The following is a 21,274-nucleotide window of genomic DNA, read 5'->3' as shown; positions in this document are numbered from 1 at the left end:
GAAAGTCTCTGCTTCAAGTCCTACAGTGAAAGCTGCGTCTTAATCTGACGCCCGTGTTTGCATCTCTCTGACAGAGTTTGAAGCCAAAGCCCCTCCTCCGCCTCTTTACCTGCTTTTCCTCTCTACCTGTTCACTTGTTCACATCCTCTGCAACTGAGTTTTGTTTCCCCCGCGCTCCTCAGTGTGTCCTACACAGAAAGCGCAAAATACGATTGTCGGGGCGCTTCAGCGCAGCACAAGGATGAAAGAGCAGGACGCAGGTTATAGCGGGGATAGAGCGGGTTAAGAAAATGAATGGAAGAAGGTGTTCCGCTGAAGAAATATTCAATATTGTACACATTTTATTATTGGTCAGAACTATCTTTTATTTAGAAAAATCTTTTATTTTATCAGTCCAGTACGAAAAAAAACATCAACGGTTGTTCCCTGCCGGTTCCCGTGTGGCGTTGGGGGGATTCCGGCTGCCGCTGCTGGTGCGGTGGGGGTCTTGGGGTGGGGATGGCTGGGCACTCTCCCTCCTTCTTTTCACGTTCCACCATCCATTTTAGAAGAACATAAACACTCACCTGAGCACAGGTGTTAGCTCAACAGACTGAATGACTGAAATATTTCACACTAGTTGGTTCTAAGGCATAAGTATGCGTGTGAACACTATCTGTTTTGTGTACATGTCGACAGGTGGACATTTTTGCAACTAACAGGTGTGTTTATAACATTTGAGTGTGTGTGTGGACAGGCTCCGCCCTTTTTTTTTTGTTTTTTTTTTCATTTGAACCTTACCATAATGATTAACAACCAGTAAACTTGCTGCTTTATGCTGCTTCATGGTCTTATCCCCCTTCCCCTCCTATTATCACCCCCTACCCCCCCTCTCTCTAACGTCCCTTTCTCTTCTTCCCCTCTTTCCTTTTCCGTCCGGTCCAACACCAAAGATTTTCAGACATGTTTGAAATTAATAAAGTTTGGCCTCAATTACAAAAGGGGTTTATTCAGACATACCTTTGGTTTGTCTGAAGATTAATAACCCCTCTTGTTAAAGTAAAATATGTCCAACCCAAGAGGCCCTCAGCTCTCATCTGTCTGCCTAGCTGTTGGACAGGACAAGTTAAAAAAAAAATAAAAAAAAAATAAATAAATAAATAAATAAAAAACATCAACAAAAGCTGTTTTGGGCGGTTGTTGGCTGGGTCTGGCGGTTTTCAGATGACTTTTCGGCTGGAAAACTGTGACTCTCTCTGGCAATGCTGGCGCAAACTCTCAGTCTGTCATCAGCGAGTTGGTCTCTGCCCCACGGCACGTCAAGTTCCCGGCAGAAGATCGGAGTGTTTATTGAAGCCGCCCCGCGTGCCTCTCCCTGCTATCAGCTCTGCAGTTCTCGCCCGATAAATATGAGCTCATTACGAAGCTGTTTTTTACGTGGCTCGCGCTTCGTACGAAGCCATCAGCGCCTTTGAAATGCCATGAAAAATGAACAAACTAAAATAAAATTTAATTATTATAAAATACTCATTATTTTCCAAAGTCACAGGGAGCCACAACAGATGGATGAAAGAGCCACATGTGGCTCCGGAGCCATGGGTTGCCGACCCCTGATCTAGCCACACCTAGTGAGCACTGGCGTCATTTCCCAGTCTCCCTCCTGGAAATGCTACACTTAATTATGCTACACTTTTTACGCGGTGAATGTAAAAACGAAAATGCAATCCCGTCTTTGGATTTTCTTTTAGTTATGTCACAGAATGTGTGATGTTAAAGTAGAAATAAAAAAGCATTTTGAATGATTTATTTTTATTTTTAAATTCAATTGATGCAGTTACATTACAATGAAAAACAGCAGCAAAGTCCTGCATGAGGGCTTCTCAGTACTGCACGAGACTGTAAACTCCAAGTCGACCTGGGAACACAACTCAAGTTCCTAGAACACATCACACACTTCGCTCTGCCCAGACATTGTGTTGACATCAGAGTCATCAATGGAAGTGGTCCTGGCTGAGCTTGAGAATGGAGGAGGCAAGCGAACACAAGCAGGCTAAATACACCAAGCTACGGTCAGAAAACAGGAGCAAAGGCTGGAAAGCCGGTGTGTAGCTGAGGTTTTGCTGACTAATCATTAACATGCACCCTCAAATTTCTTGGGGTTAAAGGTCAGCGTGCAGAAGACCCATCAAAAACATCATTGTGGCTGCTGAGAAAGCGCTAAGATGGCTATGGATCCGGAAAGGGGGATCCGTGGTTCACTTTGACACATGTCAGGGGCTGATCAACCCTGCTGAGCTGATATACCTTGACATTTAACAACCTTTGAAGTTGTCCTGGGCTTTGGTCAGAATTTATATATTTAATATTTAACAGGGACAGTGCACATTAAAAGCATGCCTGCAATGCGCCAGAATTAGCCCAATGGCTATTTTTCTTCTGTAGTCCCCGGACAGGTGTTAAAATTGACAACCTAAAAACCTCAAAGCATCAATTAATTACATTAATAGAAAATATACATGTACAGTAAACAATCATTTAAAATACAAAAAAGCATGCACATAGTGAGATGTTCTTGTGTTGCTGTTACGGAGAAAGCGCTCTGGCTGAAGGCACTTCTCCGCAGAGGAACTATACAGTCTTGACGAACCGACCCTCGTGTCACTCTAATTTGAAGAAACTGGTTGGGTGGAGGGTATGACAGACCATTGATGATTTTATAAAACAGGCATAGTTTTGTATACTTAATGATGTTCTCCCAGCTTAACAGTTTGTTTTTGTAAAATGTCACAGTGATGACTGTTTTGGAAAAGAACATTGCAACTGTTTTGTGTCAATTGAGACTTAAACTCTACTGTTCCAACCATTCTGCAACATGTCCCATCGTTTTAGTGAGAATCTCTGCCACTTCAGATGTGTTTTTACCATGCGCATACATGACAGTGTAATCAGCATACATATGAATGAGGACTTTTGAACAAACAAAGGGGAGGTCAATAATGTAGAAAGAGAAAAAGTAGAGGCCCTAGAATGGAACCTTGCGGAATGCCTGTAGAGATATGGAGAGGGAGGAATTGTACTGATTTATCCTAACTGACTGAGATCTATTTGATAAATATGATTCCATCTCTTTATAGTTTTCAAGGAGAAATTGAATTTGGTTAGTTTAGTCAACAGTTTTTTAATGATTTATAGTGTCAAAAGCTTTTTTCAGGTCAAGAAACACAGCCCTAACTACCCCACCTTTATCTAATAGATGTTTTATGTTTTCTTTGAAAAAGCAGTTAGCTGTCTCTGAGTGCTGAGCACTGAAACCAAACTCCATTGGATGAAGAGAAAAAGATGAATTGTTGAGGGGTGAAATAATTTTTTGTGCAATACGTTTGGTTGGCTTAATTTTTTTTCTTTCAGCCATGGAGTATGAGTCCCATTGACCTTAAATCTTTGAATAGTATGTATAGCTGTTTTCATCAGAACATAGTCTTTTGGAGATAGTCTTCTAGGCTTTAAATGTAGGCCTATAAATTAATAAATTATTATTATGTAGGCCTATAAATTAAATGTAGGCCTATAAATTGTTAATCTCCAGAGACATCTCTCACCTTCACTTTCTGTGGTCCATATTCACTGTGGTACACACCATGTAACCAAACAGAGCAATGACTACCTGTCCTCAATGTTGCCAATAATGCAACAAAAATGTGAAAACAATTTTTTTTTACATGTCTGTTAATGAGAAAATCTAAGAACTATTCTTTTTTTTCTCCTCTCTGTTTTAAAATATTGTCAATTTAGACAAAGGACTATAGTTCTAAATTGCAAACTGTCCAGTTTATTCAATTTTGTGCATATGGATCTCTCGACATTAAGACAAATGTAATCTATAATTGTCTGCCCTCTGTCTTTCTAATTGTTTCCAGCAGTAGATTGACGCCAGCCAAATTCACTTGGATGTAGACCAGGCAGGCACATGTACAGAAACATAAAAAATGCTTTGCTATTTTTGTTATGATTGATAAAATGTCCTATGTCACTTTAAACCATCTCATTGCCACTTCTGCACTGACGTATATAGATTGCTGTTATTATTAGTATTATTTTTATTTTTAAAGGCTGCTTGCACGGTGGGTTGCAAGGAAAGAAATTTCATCTGTGCTGCATATCATGTGTATGCAATATATTTGACAAATAAAGCTGATTTGATTGACACGTACCACATAACCTTAATCCTAGTCCAGGCATTAACCATTGACAGTTGATGGCTATCCCTAACCATAACTTCAGTTTACACCTTAACCACACCCAATCATTACATCTAGAATTAGCTTGATCTGCATTAATAAAAGGTTTACCAAAGGCCTTCTAGTTCCAACAAATCGGATCATACTAGCCTTTAACACATGAAGAAACTCAGCACTACAACTGCAGTTTATTAGAGGAGTTTGGCATGGCAAAAGTGGTCAGAGGTTGTTGGTAGGCCAGCCTGCTGGATTATTGACTTGGACTGACTTTGCCTTAACTGTAATCAACAGGACAGAGTTTGTGTGCGAGTGTGTATTCGTTCATTTGATATATTTTTTAGACAATGAGATGAATGATCTATAGATGGTGTGATTAAAATAAACTTGTGTTGCTTTAACACAGCCTGCAAATGCAGTTGCTTTTAGTAATGGATGATTAAGTCCTCATTGACATGACAACTTGGATTTTATATTAGTTTCACAGATTTGATTATGTTTCCTAATGATGAACTGACAAGGCAATGGCTGTGATTGATCACCCTGATGATTGTTTGTGTCTTTATGCATCACCCTATGTCTGTTTATATGCATGCAAAGCTTTGTTAAAAAACAGAGCAGATGTGAAAGGATAGGTTATTTATTGTGCAGGCCTAATACATTCACAGTTAATGCAGTTGCACAAGTGTTGCAATTGGATGATATGAGGAAAAAATAGCAATTTGCGATATTAATGATCAATATTGCGACGACAATATAATTTGCGAGACATGAACAAATGGCAAAACAACCAAAAACTTTATTTCCAATTCACTGGACCAGTTTAATTTAAATAAGAGTCAACATAACTTAAATTATACTCTGAATGACCCTAGTCTACATAGGAGGTGAGTATCTAACATAAAAAGGCTCCATCCGATTGGTCAACAACGTGAAGGGGCCCATCCGATTGGTCAAATGCATAAAGGGATTTATTTAATTAGTTAAATACTTCAAGCTGCCATAGGATTGTTTTAGCACATTGAAGGTAACCATTTATCACAATTTTTGCCCTCTTTTGTTATGTGTATTGCAGAATTTGATAACGCGATAACGATAAATGTGCGATTTATTGTGTATGCCTAACACAGCTAATGCAGTTGCACAAGTATTGCCATTTGTCAAAGCAGTGGTGGGTGGATTGACAGATGCTTTGGTTGGGGTTCAGATGGTTAGGAACCTGCTGTGATGGAATTTTCTACAATAATTTTGTTTATGGTACATATTAAAGTAATATGTAATTATTTCATTATTTCAACACATTTTACATAAAACATATTTATCAGTTGATTGAGTTGCATTGTAATTTGTCAATAACTATATCTTTTTTCTTTAAAAAAAAACATCTGAATCTCTGTTTTTTAAATGTTTGTTGATGGCGTTAAGGATTTCACTATGCTCCATACACTTAATAAAGATTACTATCGCCTTCGTAATCTGTGAATAATTACATACCAACACCATTGTGTCAAGCACTAAAGCTTGTGTCAAGCACAAAGGTTCACAATTAAATGTGTTTTTAAAGGAAACTAGCCAGGGTATGCATCTAGTTCATACCATAAAATGAACATGCCGCACCGCTGATTTTGACAGCAATGGTTAATGTTTGTAAAGGCCAAAATGTCCCGACTTTTTAAAGCTAAATATCCTGGTTACATGAAAAAAGGTTTTCTGTTTGTGTTTATAGCATAAGTACTTAATCAAAATATCTGTTTTTCTTCCAAGAATACAACAACTCATGCTGTCTGTAAAATGTTATTTTGTGTTTTACAGAAACTAAATTCTTTAGCAATGTATACTATCTTAGTTAACAACAGATTCTTCAGACTGTCAGTGATTGCACCACCGTTTCTCTGCACACAAGAGAAAATTCAGAATCTGGCTGTGGTTAACTTTACACACGACAGTGTTTACTGTGGCACTGACTGTCTGGACTCAGTCTTTTCCTCATCCCTCTCAAGCAGTGTAATATAAACATCTAACACCTGGCTGCATACAGGAGACCAATGAAAGTCTGTGGTTAGTTTCGTAGCTGACATTTAGTGGTGCTTGTTTTTACTTGTCCTCTTGATCACCGTAATCTCCCAGATGTCAATAACAGTAAATGTCTAATTTCTTTAAAAGCAAGATGAGACTGAGTATGGGCTTTCAGGGCTCCAGACTAACTTTTTTCACTAGGAGCACAGTGGCCCCTAACTGAAAATTTTAGGGGCACAACCAGCAAATTTAGGGGCGCATCCCGTAAATCAACATTCTAACCAGATCTACTAATTTCCACTGTAATACTAATAAAAACTTTAATAATAGATGCAGAATTTACAATGTGCTGTTTCAAATTCAGTGTCATATTTTATTCTGCACTTTTGAAGATGCAACAAGAAGGTAAACTGACAACACCATCACTGTCATGACAGTACAAATAGTAAAGAAAACGGATGGGAATTTATCTTTGTGACACCAAATAGGTGCAGCCAAGATGCACAATAAGTGTGTTTGAGATCACCCAGGTGAACTCAACGCTGCGCAGATCACCTGGTGTGAGACATATATTTTTGTTTTTGCTCCAACATCAACTGTCAATCATCACAAAAATATCCCGAGAAAGGGGTGGGAGCAAGGGGCAAACCTACCCGGACACAGCTGAAAACTGAACTGACTGAAAGCTGCCCTACAGACTACAAAACAATGCATTGTGGGACATGTGTCCTGATGGTTTTTGTAGTGGAGTGATTAATTGAAATAATTTAAATAGCCCACGGACCGCGAGTTTGAGACCCCCGCTGGACACTCTGGCACTGGTACACTAGCCGCAGGTCGGAAGAACGATTCAATAGTTCGCTTGCTCATAGCTCAGACGCACATATCAGGTTGTGATATTTGTCTCCGTTTCCTTCCCACAGATGTTTACGCGCGCTCTATTATCTCTAGGCCCCTCCCCCTCCACGCATTTAGCCACTCACAGTGGCTTTCCCTATTCTTCTCACTCGCAGTGGCCGCCTCACAGACGGGCATCACGCGAGTGTGTGCTCGCGTTTCATGAGTATGTGCGCGAGTGCGTGTGTCTGCCTGCGTGCGTGTGCGCTCGCGTTTCATTGATTATTTCATTGATCATTGACGTGCCCCTTCCACGTTTAATGTATAAAAAAATACGGAGGGTGGGGGAGGCAAATTTACTGGTAGCACATGTGCGACTGGATGTAAAATTCAGTCGCACACTCTCAAATTTTGGTCGCAAAATGCGACCAATTGGTCGCAGTCTGGAGCCCTGGCTTTATTAAAATATATGCTTTTAAAAGATTAAAAAGTCTATATTTTATATCAATTTGCAAAGGACCCTTGGAGTCTAAATTTAGGAAATGTATGGAGTTTTGGGGCTGTTCAGGAACTCTTAATTTAGAAAATATTCTAAAAATAACATTGAGGTTGAGGTTGTGAGGGGCTGTAAGCTAGTGGAAAAGCGTGTAAACAGAGGGATGATGGGAAATTAGGTCAAACCTGCTCTGCTCACAATGGTAGATTTCTTTTACCATCTTTTACCATGTGGTTCATCAAGACAGGTTGTTTTTAAGAGGTGTGTAGCCCTCCCCGCTAGTTCCTCCTTAGTGTCAAAAGAGGAAATGAGATGCCTTTACCACAACATAAGAAAACATTTAGATGATGTAACGCATTTTATGATTAACACATTTTAGACTGTTATGTTATTTGGAGCCGGTTTAGCTCGTGCTGGTTTGCGGCGCCTTCCGTCCGTGAAACCAGGGTTCGACTCTGGGCTGCTCCCTGTTCCCTTCTCTGCTTCTGTGCCGGTCCCAAGCCCGGTTGCTGTGAGAGGGTTGCGTCAGGAAGGGCATCCGGCGTAAAACATTGCCAAGTTTACCATGCGACTTGTTCGCTGTGGCGACCCCTGATGGGAAAAGCCGTAAGGGAAACAACAGACTGTTATGTTATTTGAGATCTTTTCATGTATCTATGTTTTCTAAAAGTGTAAATGTTCATCTAACTTTTTATTAAAGTGGAATTTGTTTCCTGTCAAGAAATTTAGATTTGGTATATCCAACAAAACTAGAAACAGATAAAGGGATTACCTGATTTGCGAGTTAGAGGGTAAGAAAGACCATTATGCCCTTAGATTGTGAGCTCCACTTAGGAATGCTGAATACATACAAACATTTTCTACATAAATGTTTTACAATTCAAAAGATTTGGAGCACAATTGCTCAATAATCTTATTTTATCCAGGATTAAAAAAGCAGATGCTCATTTTTCTGTAATCTAGTCCGTGCGACTTATTACTGAAGCGCACTCATTCAGTATCACAAAATGTTTACATGAAAAACAGAGGCTGTCATGTGCAAAAGTGCATTTTTTTTTCTTCTATTACTCCGCTCTGTTATGCATTTCAGTCTAAGTTTATTTATACATTGGGTTGGCTTTACTATAACAAAGTTGTGTGCTAGTAGGTTTGCAGTCTTCATTTAACAGTATGTGTGTTTTTGTGTGTGAATAGCTGGCATATGGTAGCTATCATGCCCTGGCGACAGAGCTGGAGGAAATTCCAGAGCTGTAGAGCAGAAGCCAAGGTGCTTCTGCCACACACAGGAACATCAATGTGCACACACAACCATAGCACAGTTCAGGTTTGTGATTGTTCGGCAAAATCTGCGCACAATATAATATTTTTACTTCTAGAAGTACTGACAAGTCAATGGAAAATTCTCAGGAATAAGCCAAAGGCTTTTTTGCATTTAATTTCTCCCTCTTTCTGCGTAATGCACCTCTCTCCCTTTTTTTCACTGGCACACACTTTCTAGCCTTGATATGTGGATTTTTGAGGTGCTATCTCTGTGCGCACATGGTAACCATTACCCTTTAGGCATTTGGGCTATGGCCAATGTTACAAGCAGGTCAAGTGGAACCATTTCTAGTAAAACGCAAGCAAGTTTCCCTCTCTGCTGAGGTTGTTCTTTTGTCTTCAATTTTATTAAAACACTTAAAATTCTTATCTCATATATGCAAGTTTAAGCTTTTTGTGACTTTATCACCCAGACTGAAACATGCCATGTCTAAGTCTAGATTTGTTTTTTTTATATAAGCAACACCTTGCCCTGTGCCATTATCCCTTGTGCTGTCCTAGGCACTTTAACGTTGGGAGTTGGGTCATCTAGACTCACTAGACCAGTGTTTTTCAACCTTTTTTGAGCCACGGCACACTTTAACCTTGACAAAAATCCCGCGGCACACCAGCATCCAAAAAAAAAACAAAAAAAACAGAAATTCGTGGTCTGTATTGATCGACAGCCCCCCCCCGCCCGCAATCTCACGTGCATTTTTGTGATAATTGTGGCCGGAAAAACAGGAAGTTGCGGCTGTTTTTTCTATGAGATGAAATGAAAGTTAAATTAGAAAATTTAGAAACTGTTTGTTTGTTGGGGTTTCAAGGCGTTTCACAAGGACAACTCATTGTGCGCTGGGACACTGGCCCTTGAAGCCAATGCATCATGGGAGATGTAGTGTGAAAACTGCCGAAAACTTGCAGAAAGACTCGCGTCTCTGAGCTTCATTGTATTGTCCACTTGTTCCACGGTCTGACAACGGACTCTGTGGAAAGCTACACCGCTAAAGAAGAGCTTTAGCTGGTATTTTTGTTAGAACTGAGCGACCTTATCAGCAGAATTAAGAACAAGGAAGTGAAGACTTTAACCACTTCTGATTGGTCAGACTGATGACATGTGATTAAGCCGTCAAGAATGATTGGTGGAGAAGTTAAAGGGGCGGGACTTTTCCGCAAACTGTCATAGCTGCAGGCAAATCGCGGTAACATCATTCTTATCAAAATTTCTTTAATAGAATTAAATAAACACAAAGAAAAAGTAATTTTAAGATCTTTTATATTCCTAATTACTCAGTTTTTTATCAGGGCCAGTTTGGATGAACAAAGAGCTGATTTCCTGGAGATGGGAAATGTTTTTAGATCAGTTAATGATTAATGAGGGCAATTTCCCACGGCGCACTTGACCATCTCCCACGGCACACTAGTGTGCCGCGGCACACTGGTTGAAAAATACTGCACTAGACAATGCTCTAAACTTTTTTTTTTCAATGATTTGTGATCTTCACTGGTGTCCATGAATACATGAAATCTTTCCACCTTTATCCACCTTTGTCATGGTAGGGAGAACACGTCAATATAAGGGTGGGGTCATCTAAGATAGCACAAGGGTTACATAGGCTAATGGAATCTCTTTTGACCTGTGACAACATGATAACCTATTGTAAAATGTAAACTACTTTCTGTTTGTTAGCATTGTATTAGAGGCTGAGCATTTATAGGTAGGCTTTTCCTTTTTTGTGTCAATTTCTGTGTCATAATTATTAAGTTTTTTTATTCTACAATTAGCATGAATGAAATTATCCCCTGTCACATTTATCTACAAGCTTGAAGAGCTTAAAGATTGAAACAGTTATAGTTAACCCTTTAGTTTAGTAAACTAAAACTAGCTTAACTTCACTAATGTTTCATTCCCCCTTTAACATCGGAGCTTTAGCTCTAGTGTTTTCATTCTTTCGACTACCATAACTCTTCAACTATTGACACCATTAACGTAATTCCAGCAGATTCTGAAGCAGAGAAAAGCAACCTTGCACTGATATGCAATACTTAACTGAAGTGACGTGGTTACATGTAAATCAGGTGATCCTGACACTAGAAAGGCGACTTTCTGCCATCATGCATTATGTTGGCCTAATACAACAGTGCAAAGCCAATATGAAAAGCCGCTTTTCTCCAGTTCAGATTTAGCACACTTAATGATCACGTAAACGCCCGGAAGATTTACAGTTTGTCCAAAAGTGTGTGTAATGTAGATGTTGCCAGCGATTGCTCCTAACTTGATCTATCGCACATTCAATTGTACAGACGTGATTTGAGGTCCGGTGGCGCAATTTGAGCAGTGGGCAGTTTCGGTTTGGTTTACTTCTGTACCGTTTCGGTACTTTTTTTTCTTTCTTTTTCCACGCATGTGCATTGTAACCATCCAGCGGCTTTGTCACTTGTAGCGGGAAACGAGAGCCGAGCTTCTATTTAACTTGCTGTGTTGACTCTCCTTACCCCATACTGTACTCGCCCTCAATCAGACTTAGACAGAGGGTGGACATCCGAGGCGGAAGTAATGTTAGCCGTGAGTTTCCTCCGAGACACTATTAGGTGACAGTAAGCATGTCAACATATGGCTAATGCAGACGCGAGGCCAGAGATGAGGACCCCCCATCTCTTTACGCTCTCCTGTGTGGGAACACTTTGGCTTTGTTGTCCGCATCCATGAAGGGAAAAGACAATTGGATAAGTCGAATGGTGTGTTGACATTGTTACACAAAGATAAGCCACAGTAACACATCTAATCTGTTAACGAACTTAAAATGGCATCACTCGACTGTAACAATCTGGTCTACAAGAAAAGAAATGTAAAAGTTAAAATGTTTTTTTTTCAGGCCAGTATTAAGTATCCTAAGTTTTTGGTTCCTGACAGCTAATAATTTTTCTTATTTTACCAAGCAAATCACCTACATAGGTTAATTTTTTTTTTTTTTTTTTTTTTTTTGATCTTTCTCCATCAAATAATCATTTAATTAGAAATAATTCTTCTCAGAATATATGCGGACTGGTATAATACATTCATAGACAGTGCTATGACCATACATTTCAGGGGTCTAGCTGAACACGTTAAAGGGAGATTAGGACCAACACACAGACGGAGAATGGGGGGAAAATCATGAACATCTGCAAACCTCCTGACAGTTACTGAGTGTTTGTCAGGGAGATGGACAGACTAGAGACGACATGGAGCCTCTGAAGGAGGATGAAGGCTTGAAGATGGGAGACGTCCATGCAGACCTGTGGTTGAATGCTGACAGCTCTGGGGTTAAAGGGGCTCCCTGAAAGCGACTGACTGAGGGGGATTGGCTGCTGTGGAAGCCCGGCATGTTTTGGCTGGACGGTCTGCTGGAGACGGCGCCCGGTTTTTGCACGTGTGCAGAGTAGGAGGCGCGGCTCATCTGTGACACAGGCGGCGCCATGGCGCTTTGATGCTGAAGGGACTTTTCCATCTTAGCAATGTAGACACTCTGTTCATTCAGCTTCTTTGCCATGTTCTGCATTTCTTGCTTCATTTTCACGAATGTTTCTTCCAGTTTTTCATTTCTTTTCTTGTAGTGAGTCAGCAGCTTTCTCTGGTGTCTTGACTGGAACGATATCACTTTGCTGATTTCCGTCAAGTGCTTAGTCGTCACGACGTTGATGTCTGAGAACAAAGTCTTCACTTCAGAGCTGCTTTTGTCAGAAAGTGGGGATATTTGGCACTGGCTGCTGCATATTAAACAGTTTTTTTGTTTGCCTTTCTGGTAGCAGACACTGCAGATGACATGACCACAGGTGGTGACGGCCAGCTGACGGTCAGCAGCGGCGGAGAGAAAGCAGGAGTTACAGTAGACCCAAAACGACATCTCAATACCTTAATGCGTTCATTTGACACCAGAGGCATTCCTTAATGATAATAATATTAATAATAATAACAATAGTGTCGTTTTTTCCCTTCCAAATAGCTATGTGTGATGTACAATGGTCCATAGGTTAATTTTTGAATACATTATTTTAGTACATTTTCTTCTGCCTTGGTTTTTTGTACCGAAAAAATACAGAAAACTTTTATCCGGCAGCAAAACACACACAAACACACACAATAAATAACAATAAAATAAGTTTATAAAAATAAATAGCAGCAAAAAAAATAGCAGCTCATATCAGGCAGATTTGTTAAACAGCAGTACCGAACCGAAATGTATTAAACCGAGCCCAAGAAATTCTGAACCAAACCGAATTGAGATTTTAGCATGTCGTTACTCCCCTAATAAATATGTATGTATGAATGCATGTATGCATGTATGCGTGTATGTGTGTATGTATGTGTGTATATATATATATATATATATATATATATATATATATATATATAATTTGTAGATGTATGCAGAGCTCAGCATAAATGAGTACACCCCCACTACATTTGTCAGAAAACCTTTAGTGTCCTTTCAGAATCAACCTTTTTCTGTGAAATACTATGCAAAAATACACCTACAAAGGTGGGCCATTGATTGCAAACAAGATATGTTAATTTGCACACAAAGGAGGGATTTTCCTAACATATGAATTTAAGCCTGTTGCAGAAATGAGTACACCCCAGTCATAGTCTCAAGAGAAAAGCCAAACTTAAGACTACAAAATTCTAATTAACAAACATTCAACCACAGGTGAGTCTAATGATTCATTTAAGAGGTGTCCAGCACACAGGTGGCCATAAAGGGGCATTTCTTAACAAAGAAAAGCCCTTCCCAGGGGTCGACATAGCCATTTGCCTGCTGGCCTGGTCCTGTTTCTCGAGCAGTACGGACCACAAGACTTTATTTTTCACTTGTCCGCTCGGGCCACTAAAATATCTAACGGTTAATATATTTGTCACCTTTTTCAATAAGGTATATTTTGCGAAAACATGTAGATTTACCTCGTCTTCATCGCTTTGAAAGTTTGACGTCCGCCATGATTATTTTGGTCACGTGGTGCGCACGCTCCGCAACAGCGAACAGTGTTCACTCTCCGCATCCGTCGGAGCAACTTAATGGCGCGAAAACAAGCGACAACGAAGGAGACAACGAACGCACAAAGATGTTTCTCAAACCTCCCCAAGCTGGCCAAACTCCAGGAAAGCCAACCAAAACAAGTGCAAAAGGGATCGGCAAGAAAAGAAAGCTAACAGACGAGGAGTTGAAGGAAAGGGACAGAGAATATGACCGGACCAAGAGGTCCAGAAAGTTCCTATCACATTGGCCTGACAAATGGACGTGGCTTGGATATGATCCAGAAACCAAACTCGTATTCTGCAAGATTTGTAGGGCCCATCCATCCTACGCTGACAAGTAAGGATGAATGAATGAATGAATGAATGAATAAATGAATGAATGAATTACTAACCAGTGTATTTCATTGATGCATTTTGTTGTTGTTGAATAGTGTTGCAATCGTCCATACAATTCCCATTATATTTCTTGTTCTTCTTCTTTGATTTCCCCCTTTTATACTCAGCATATACCGTAAATTCCGGACTACAAAGCGCACCCGATTCCAAGCCGCACCCACCCATTTTCACGTGTTTGACTGCTTTTATACATACACAAGCCGCGTCAGAGTACAAGATGCGCATGTGTTACGCGATATTGTCGTCTTGACAGATCACGGCCAGCATCCCAGGGTGAGTGCAATTCATTAGCACATTGTGGGTGGTGCCAGCTTTGCCTCTGGCTCATGTTTTAGAGTATACCGACATCTGTCAAACAGCATGGACCTGTATTCTGTTCACAAGTTCCTCAGTTATGGTGTTTTTATTTCATTTTTTTTTTACTTATTGACAATCTAGGTATCATACATAAAATTACAAACAGTAACCATATAATCAACACTACATCCCTCAGTTATAATGAGGAAATTTACATCCGCGATTCCACATTTCCCATGAGTCTTAGGGGCTAAAGGCGGGGCCAACGCTCGCCTCGCCACACTGTTGTATGTGTTTAAGAATGAGCAAGTAGCAGCAGTGCATGGAGGGGTGAACGGGAAAAGCTCTCCTTCCGCTTGTGTCGCAGCAGCGTTATGGGAGTAACAGGGCTGGTTAAAAAAACACACCGGTAAAATACAGCAGCGGCGACTGAAAAGCGTGCGCCTCAGCGCGATACGCGCGCCTCAGTGCGGCGCGTGCGTCAGAATTCAGAAGCCTCTGCGCTCCGCTCCCGCCCCGCGCGCTCCTTGTCTCCCCTTCCTATCTACTCCGACACCTCTGGCCAGGGCGGCTTCAAGGAGGAGCACTTCGTCCCCATTGCGCCGGTGGATGGAGCAAATAGTTTCTGTGCAGAGCAATCGGACTTAAAACTGTACGTTTTGTGTATGAGGGACGGGTGCGTTGTTACGTGTGGGAGCCATCAGACTGCCATCGGCCCCGCAGCTCAATCAGCAGGAGAAGATGTCTCCAGCTCACACGGAGGCTGTGAGTTTTTCAAAGCAAAATTCCGCTTTTACGGTTTCCTTAGAAACCGTAAATGGAGTGTACATACACTCCATGCGCTGTTCTCTCCGTCACGCAGCCAAACCCGTTGGTGACGGTGGACTTTTTTACGCTGCTTTTAACGATTGCTTTTAACTTGAAAGCTTCATCATATTGTAGCGGCGATCACGTGCACGTTGGGTCTAATGGCCCCAAAGGATTCTGGGATGCGGCCGGGCATGCGTGTTTCATTTTGTTGAACCATGACTGAAGTGTTTAAGACCTGAAGTCAAGTCCATGCTGTTTGGCTGCTAAGAGGTGTGTTGAATAAAAATGCCTTGAGCTTGGTGTTAGATAGAGAATTCAAACTATTCACTGAGTTCGAAAGTACGTACATGGCGGCTGCCAATTAAATCCATAAATTAGCCGCGTCACTGAATAAGCCGCAAGGCTGTAAGCGCAGGAAAAAAGTAGCAGCTTGTAGTCCGGAAATTACGGTACTTGTATGAAGAAAGAAAGTAAAAAAAATCCAACAACAAAATCGTCAATTAAGTACATTATGCTTGATGCTAATATGCCAAATCCTGGTAGACCCCTGGCTGTTTTGAAGCCAGTAAGTCTAACCAGCTTGCCTTTGTGGAGACACCACAGTGACAACAGTAGCAAAGGAGTTTGGCATATATTAGGTGTGAATGCACCAAATTGCACCAACTTTTTTGCACAAAAAACTTGAGGGCTACAAGAAAAGCAGCAAAGCTTTACATATCAGTCAAAAATAATATAGCAAAAGTGATCCAAAAATTTTGAAAAAGATAAGGACTACTGGAACTTAATACTCTGGAGTAATGAGACAAAGATCACCATTTTTTTTTTTTTGGAACTAATGGTTTAAGAACTGTCTGGGACTGCAAAGGTGAGGATTTCAAAGAAAAATGCATAGTCCCTACAGTGAAACATGGCGGTGGCAGTGTCCTTATGTGGGCCTACCCAAACTGATTGGGCGGCGTTTCATAATACAGATGGACAACAACCCAAAACATACAGCCAAAGCAACTCAGAAGTTTATTAAAGCAAAGAAGTGGAATATTTTTGAATGACCAAGTCAGTCACCTGAACTTAACCCAATCGAGCATGCATTTTACGTGTTGAAGACTAAACTTCAAACAGAAAGCCCCACAAACAAACAGCAACTGAAAGCCGCTGTTGTAAAGGCCTGGCAGAGCATTCAGAAGGAGAAAACCCAGCATCTGGTGATGTCCATGAGTTCAAGACTTCAGGCTGTCATTGCCAACAAAGAGTTTTCAACCAAATATTAGTAATGACCATCTTGCTTTCAGTTATTTCATTTGTCTTACGTGCCTTACTTACGAGCCCATGAAATGAAAAGATTGTGTTTAAAAAATGCTTTAGTTTTTCACATTTTTATGCAATCTTTTTGTTCAACCCATGGAATAAAAGCTGAAAGTCTGCACTTCAATGGCATCTGAGTTGTTTTATTTAAAATTCACTGTGGTAATATACAGAAACTAAATTAGAAAAAAACATGTCTCTGTCCAAATATTTATGGTCCTGACTGTATAAATTTTTGTAACCATGCTATTCCCTCGGAAACCAGATTACTTGACTACTTGTAAACACAACTATTGAATCTCTCATTTCTTCTTTAGTAGATGGTTTGTAAGATCCTTCTCTTTTCTGGAACATTTTCTATCATTACTCCTTAGTTTCTTTCCTTATTTCACGTGCACTTATGCACATTTTGCTCAAAGTAATTTAATGGCTCTCTTATTTAGAATGTTGTTAGATGCTGCTTAAATATTGGCCTTGGAAAGCATATCAGGCTCTCTTTGTTGACTTGCACTGCACTTACATGGCCTGCCTGGATACACCAAATTTGAAAAATTTGGAATAACATAAAATCTGGTAGGTTTCCAATTGGTCATTTTACTGCCAGACACTTACTATGGCTAGCCATTAAAAGAGTTTTCCTCATTTCAGTAGTTGATTAAAATAAAACGTTGGAGCTGCTTTTATATCATCAAATTTTCATGCTTTTGTTCATTATTAAAACAGGCTAAATAAAAGACAAGTACGTTTTAACTTGTTTTACAACTGTCAGTATTTAATTTGCATCTGTGAGTATGTACGCCCAACAACGCAGAAAAATTGAAAAGAAAGTTTTGAAATAGTACTTTTATAAAATGTTTATTTTTAGAGCAGTTGTAAACTGTTTTTTGGAGATTCAAGGTATCTTTACTTGTTTTGTTCTCTCTGGCCCCAAAGGAGTGATGTCATATTTTTTAAAGTTGGACTTTGTGCTTGAATTAACAGGACACTTTGCTCATGCCGCAAAGCTCGACAAATGTCATACACACTTGCACACATCAGTCAGCAGTGTTGTTATCACCTCCAAAGGTCAAACAGACAAGGAGTGCAGCGGTTTCCATAGTAGCCTGGGTAAACAGGAGAACCATTGTAGGCTTCCTTCACTGTCTTGGCCTGACCTGGCTGAGTTGTTGGTTTTGAGTAAATACACACACACTGGCACTGTGTGTTTTATTTCACACAATCACATAAGCACACATTTAAGGTTGCTCAAATATGACACAATTGTCATTTTAGGCTTTGGAGTACACAAGTAAACACGCACACAGATAAGCACATTGTACAGGCTGTAGGCTAAATGAAACATTCATCTTTGTTAGTGTAAGTCTTCACATCAGCTGTAATGACCAGCACAACATCCTGTTGGCGTTTTTACATCACTCTACAATAAAACAGTGCTCGCCGGCGTGTGTGTTTAACAAGTTTGTGTGCACGGCATGACTGATTAACTATACCGTACTCATGAATATTTTTGTGTCTTTCAAAAGTTAATTTGCACCTCTAGTGATCCCCTTTATTCTTGTCAACTCAGTCGTGGTTTTATTTTTTGTTCCTCAGTCTTCTCTTGCTGTCTTGCTTTTTCTCTTGTAAAGCTTCCTGCATGTGCAGCGGCTTGTTAAAGTGACTCAACATGCAGGATTGTGGTGCCACAAAGAGGAATACTTAATAATGAGCCCTTTTTAAATGGGGTTGCTTGCTGTCGATTTTATTTTATGATCAAGTCTGTCTTTTCAATGTGTGTTCTCTTTTTCCATCAGACAGCTCTTTTTTTGACGTTTTACCTTTTGTTTCACTTTTTGGGAAGCAAAAGGTTTTGTATCTTCTTATTAATATTTTGTAATGTTTAACTAAGAAAGTTGGGGCACTTGTATGAAGGTAAAAATGCTCCAAAAAGAACGCACTTGTAGATTTGATTTGAGAACTTGTAATATAGAATGTGAATACTTCTGCATCAAAAATCTGCATCTGTGTGTAAAAATCTTCTGCTGTGAACTGACAAATATCCATTTGCATGTGTTCATTTAGAGTTACAACTCCAAATCTGTGATTACAACTGCTCAAATGTGCTTCTGCGTGTGCTCGAATCTGCTGGCGCAAATCACAAGTGCGCTACAACTGCGCTCTGAATTCTGACACATTCCTTGCGAGAAACTTGTGTCAAAACTGATCTGTGTCCAAAAATGGAACTAGGGGGGGAGAGAGGGTAAGAGGAGGTGGAGTCAACCAATCAGAGTGCAGCACTTAGAGGACTTGGTAAAGTTAGAAAGGCCTTCACAGATTCGGACTTCCTGCTTCAATAAATCTTCTGATAAACGTTCAAATGTGACAGCAAGTCTCTCGATCATTTTGTATTAACACAGAGATTGAACTAAAAATGCATTTTTTTCCAGCGAAGTCTGGGTCTGCGCGAGTGACAGGCGTGCTTTGTCCTTTTTCAGCAGGATCCTCGCTTCTCCGTCCTCTGCGGAGCGCGGCGGCTGGCAGCGGTGTCGCAACACCGCCTGCCGCTCGCGCAGACCCAGCCTTCGCTCAATGATTTATAATAAAGCTGCTCAATAGCCCTGGCCCTGTTGTCCTGCTACAACAAAGATAATTTTCCTGTTGACGGTCCGTTCGCAGCCGTCTAGCTGCATGTCTGCATTTAAAGCATGAAGAGATCATTTCTCATTAAAATGCAGGAAAAAACTGACTTTTTTCTTTAGAAATGCATTTTTAGTTCACTCTCTGTGTTAATACAAAATGATCGAGAGACTTGCTGTCACATTTGAACGTTTATCAGAAGAGTTATTGAAGCAGGAAGTCCGAATCTGTGAAGATCTTTCTAACTTTACCAAGTCCTCTGAATCCTGCACTCTGATTGGTTGACTCCGCCTCCTCTTACCCTCCGTCATCCCTTGTTCCATTTTCGGACACAGATCAGTTTTGACGCAAGTTTCTCGCAAGGAATGTGTCAGAATTCAGAGCGCAGTTGTAGCGCACTTGTGATTTGTGCCAGCAGATTCGAGCACACGCAGAAGCACATTTGAGCAGTTGTAATCACAGATTTGGAGTTGTAACTCTAAATCACACGTGTCAAACTCAAGGCCCGGGGGCCAAATGTGGCCCTCCATGTCATTTCATGTGGCCCACGAGATCATAAATTTTTTTAATTTCTTTAAATAAAAATGGATGTGTATTTATTCATATCTAAGGGGAATCAGACTTGAAATATCAGATTGGGCAACTATACATTAGGACTTAAACACTGTCCATATAACCTAACCTGACAGAATCAAATGTAAAAGGATTTATACTAGAGTAACAAGCAAACATATGTTTTCTATGCATCTTTAATTGTCTCTTTAAAAAGTGATAATAAATAAATAATGAGTTATATAACATTAAGGAGTAGTTACATTTATTTTTCATTACATTTAGTTACATGTATACGTTATATCTGGCCCTTTGAGGACAACCACTATGCTGATGTGGCCCTCAGTGAAAATGAGTTTGACACCCCTGCTCTAAATGAACACATGCAAATGGATATTTGTCAGTTCACAGCAGAAGATTTTACACACAGATGCAGATTTTTGATGCACAAGTATTCACATTCTATATTAAAAGTTCTCAAATCAAATCTACAAGTGCGTTCTTTTTGGAGCATACGCCTCCACCTTCATACACTTGCTTTCACTGTGTGCTTTTTGACAATTTCCATGGCTGCATTCCCTCGTCTGCTTCAAGTCTTGCAGGAAGAGTCATCAGTGATTTGGGGGGTGGGGGTGACTCAGAGAATATTCTTGTGAATTTTAGACATACTTTGTTAGATACACACAACGTAAGCTAGGTAATGAATTTATTAAGTAATGACTAAAGTGCCTCAATACTGTCAAGTATTTAAAGGTCCTCTAATGAAAATGTCCTCTAATTTTATCCTCCTTTTTAGTTTTTCCTACTTTGGCTATTGTGGGCAGGTAAGCAAGTCATCAAACTGGCTTACAGAGACGAAAGTACCACTGAAAGTGTCATTCAGGTGCAGCTCCTGCAGTAGATGGTGTAGCTCACCGTACTAGGAGAGTCTCCGAATGATCTCATTAACCCAAACATGGACACACGATTACTGACATTCTCGTAGAATATATAGATATTTTCTACAAAGTTTGCATGTTCTCCCCTTGCATGCGTGGGTTTTCTCCGAGGACTCTGGCTTCCTCCCACTGTCCATAAACATACTTCATAGGTTAATTGGTCGCTTTAAATTGTCCCTAGGCATGAATGTGAGTGGATATGGTTGTGTGATTGGCACTGCGTCAGACTGGCGACCTGGCTAGGGTGTACCCTGACTTTGCCTTCAAGTAGCCAGCAGCCCTGTGACCCCAAAAGGGACTAAAAGGGTTTAAAGATGAATTAATGATTTTTTTTTAATATCAGCCGTGTCTTCCATGCATTGACTGCATAATAAACCAATAGTCAATGCTTCCATGTATCGATGAAGCTTTAAAAGCTCATCCCACACACAGCGGGAGCATCAGGTTTATGAACACATTTTTTTTAAGCATCCAGTTGTGAATT

At 40.3% G+C, this 21,274-nt stretch overlaps 2 protein-coding genes across 5 annotated transcripts in view; one reads left to right on the top strand and one right to left on the bottom strand.

The window, feature by feature from the left end:
- LOC101163752 (interleukin-11 receptor subunit alpha) overlaps positions 1–21,274 on the top strand; it is a 79,918-nt gene that overhangs the window by 25,502 nt on the left and 33,142 nt on the right. The window lies entirely within an intron of this gene.
- Positions 11,862–12,862, bottom strand: LOC105355271 (probable E3 SUMO-protein ligase RNF212). The gene has a single exon (XM_011481958.3). It carries the CDS (start codon positions 12,747–12,749, stop codon positions 12,060–12,062), a length of 690 nt encoding a protein of 229 aa, XP_011480260.1. The 5' UTR covers positions 12,750–12,862; the 3' UTR covers positions 11,862–12,059.

The sequence above is a fragment of the Oryzias latipes genome, chromosome 12, assembly GCF_002234675.1.
Source record: "Oryzias latipes chromosome 12, ASM223467v1".
In the NCBI taxonomy this organism is placed as follows: domain Eukaryota; kingdom Metazoa; phylum Chordata; class Actinopteri; order Beloniformes; family Adrianichthyidae; genus Oryzias; species Oryzias latipes.
Note: the sequence above shows the minus strand (reverse complement) of the source record. Positions and strands in the feature narration are given on the sequence as shown.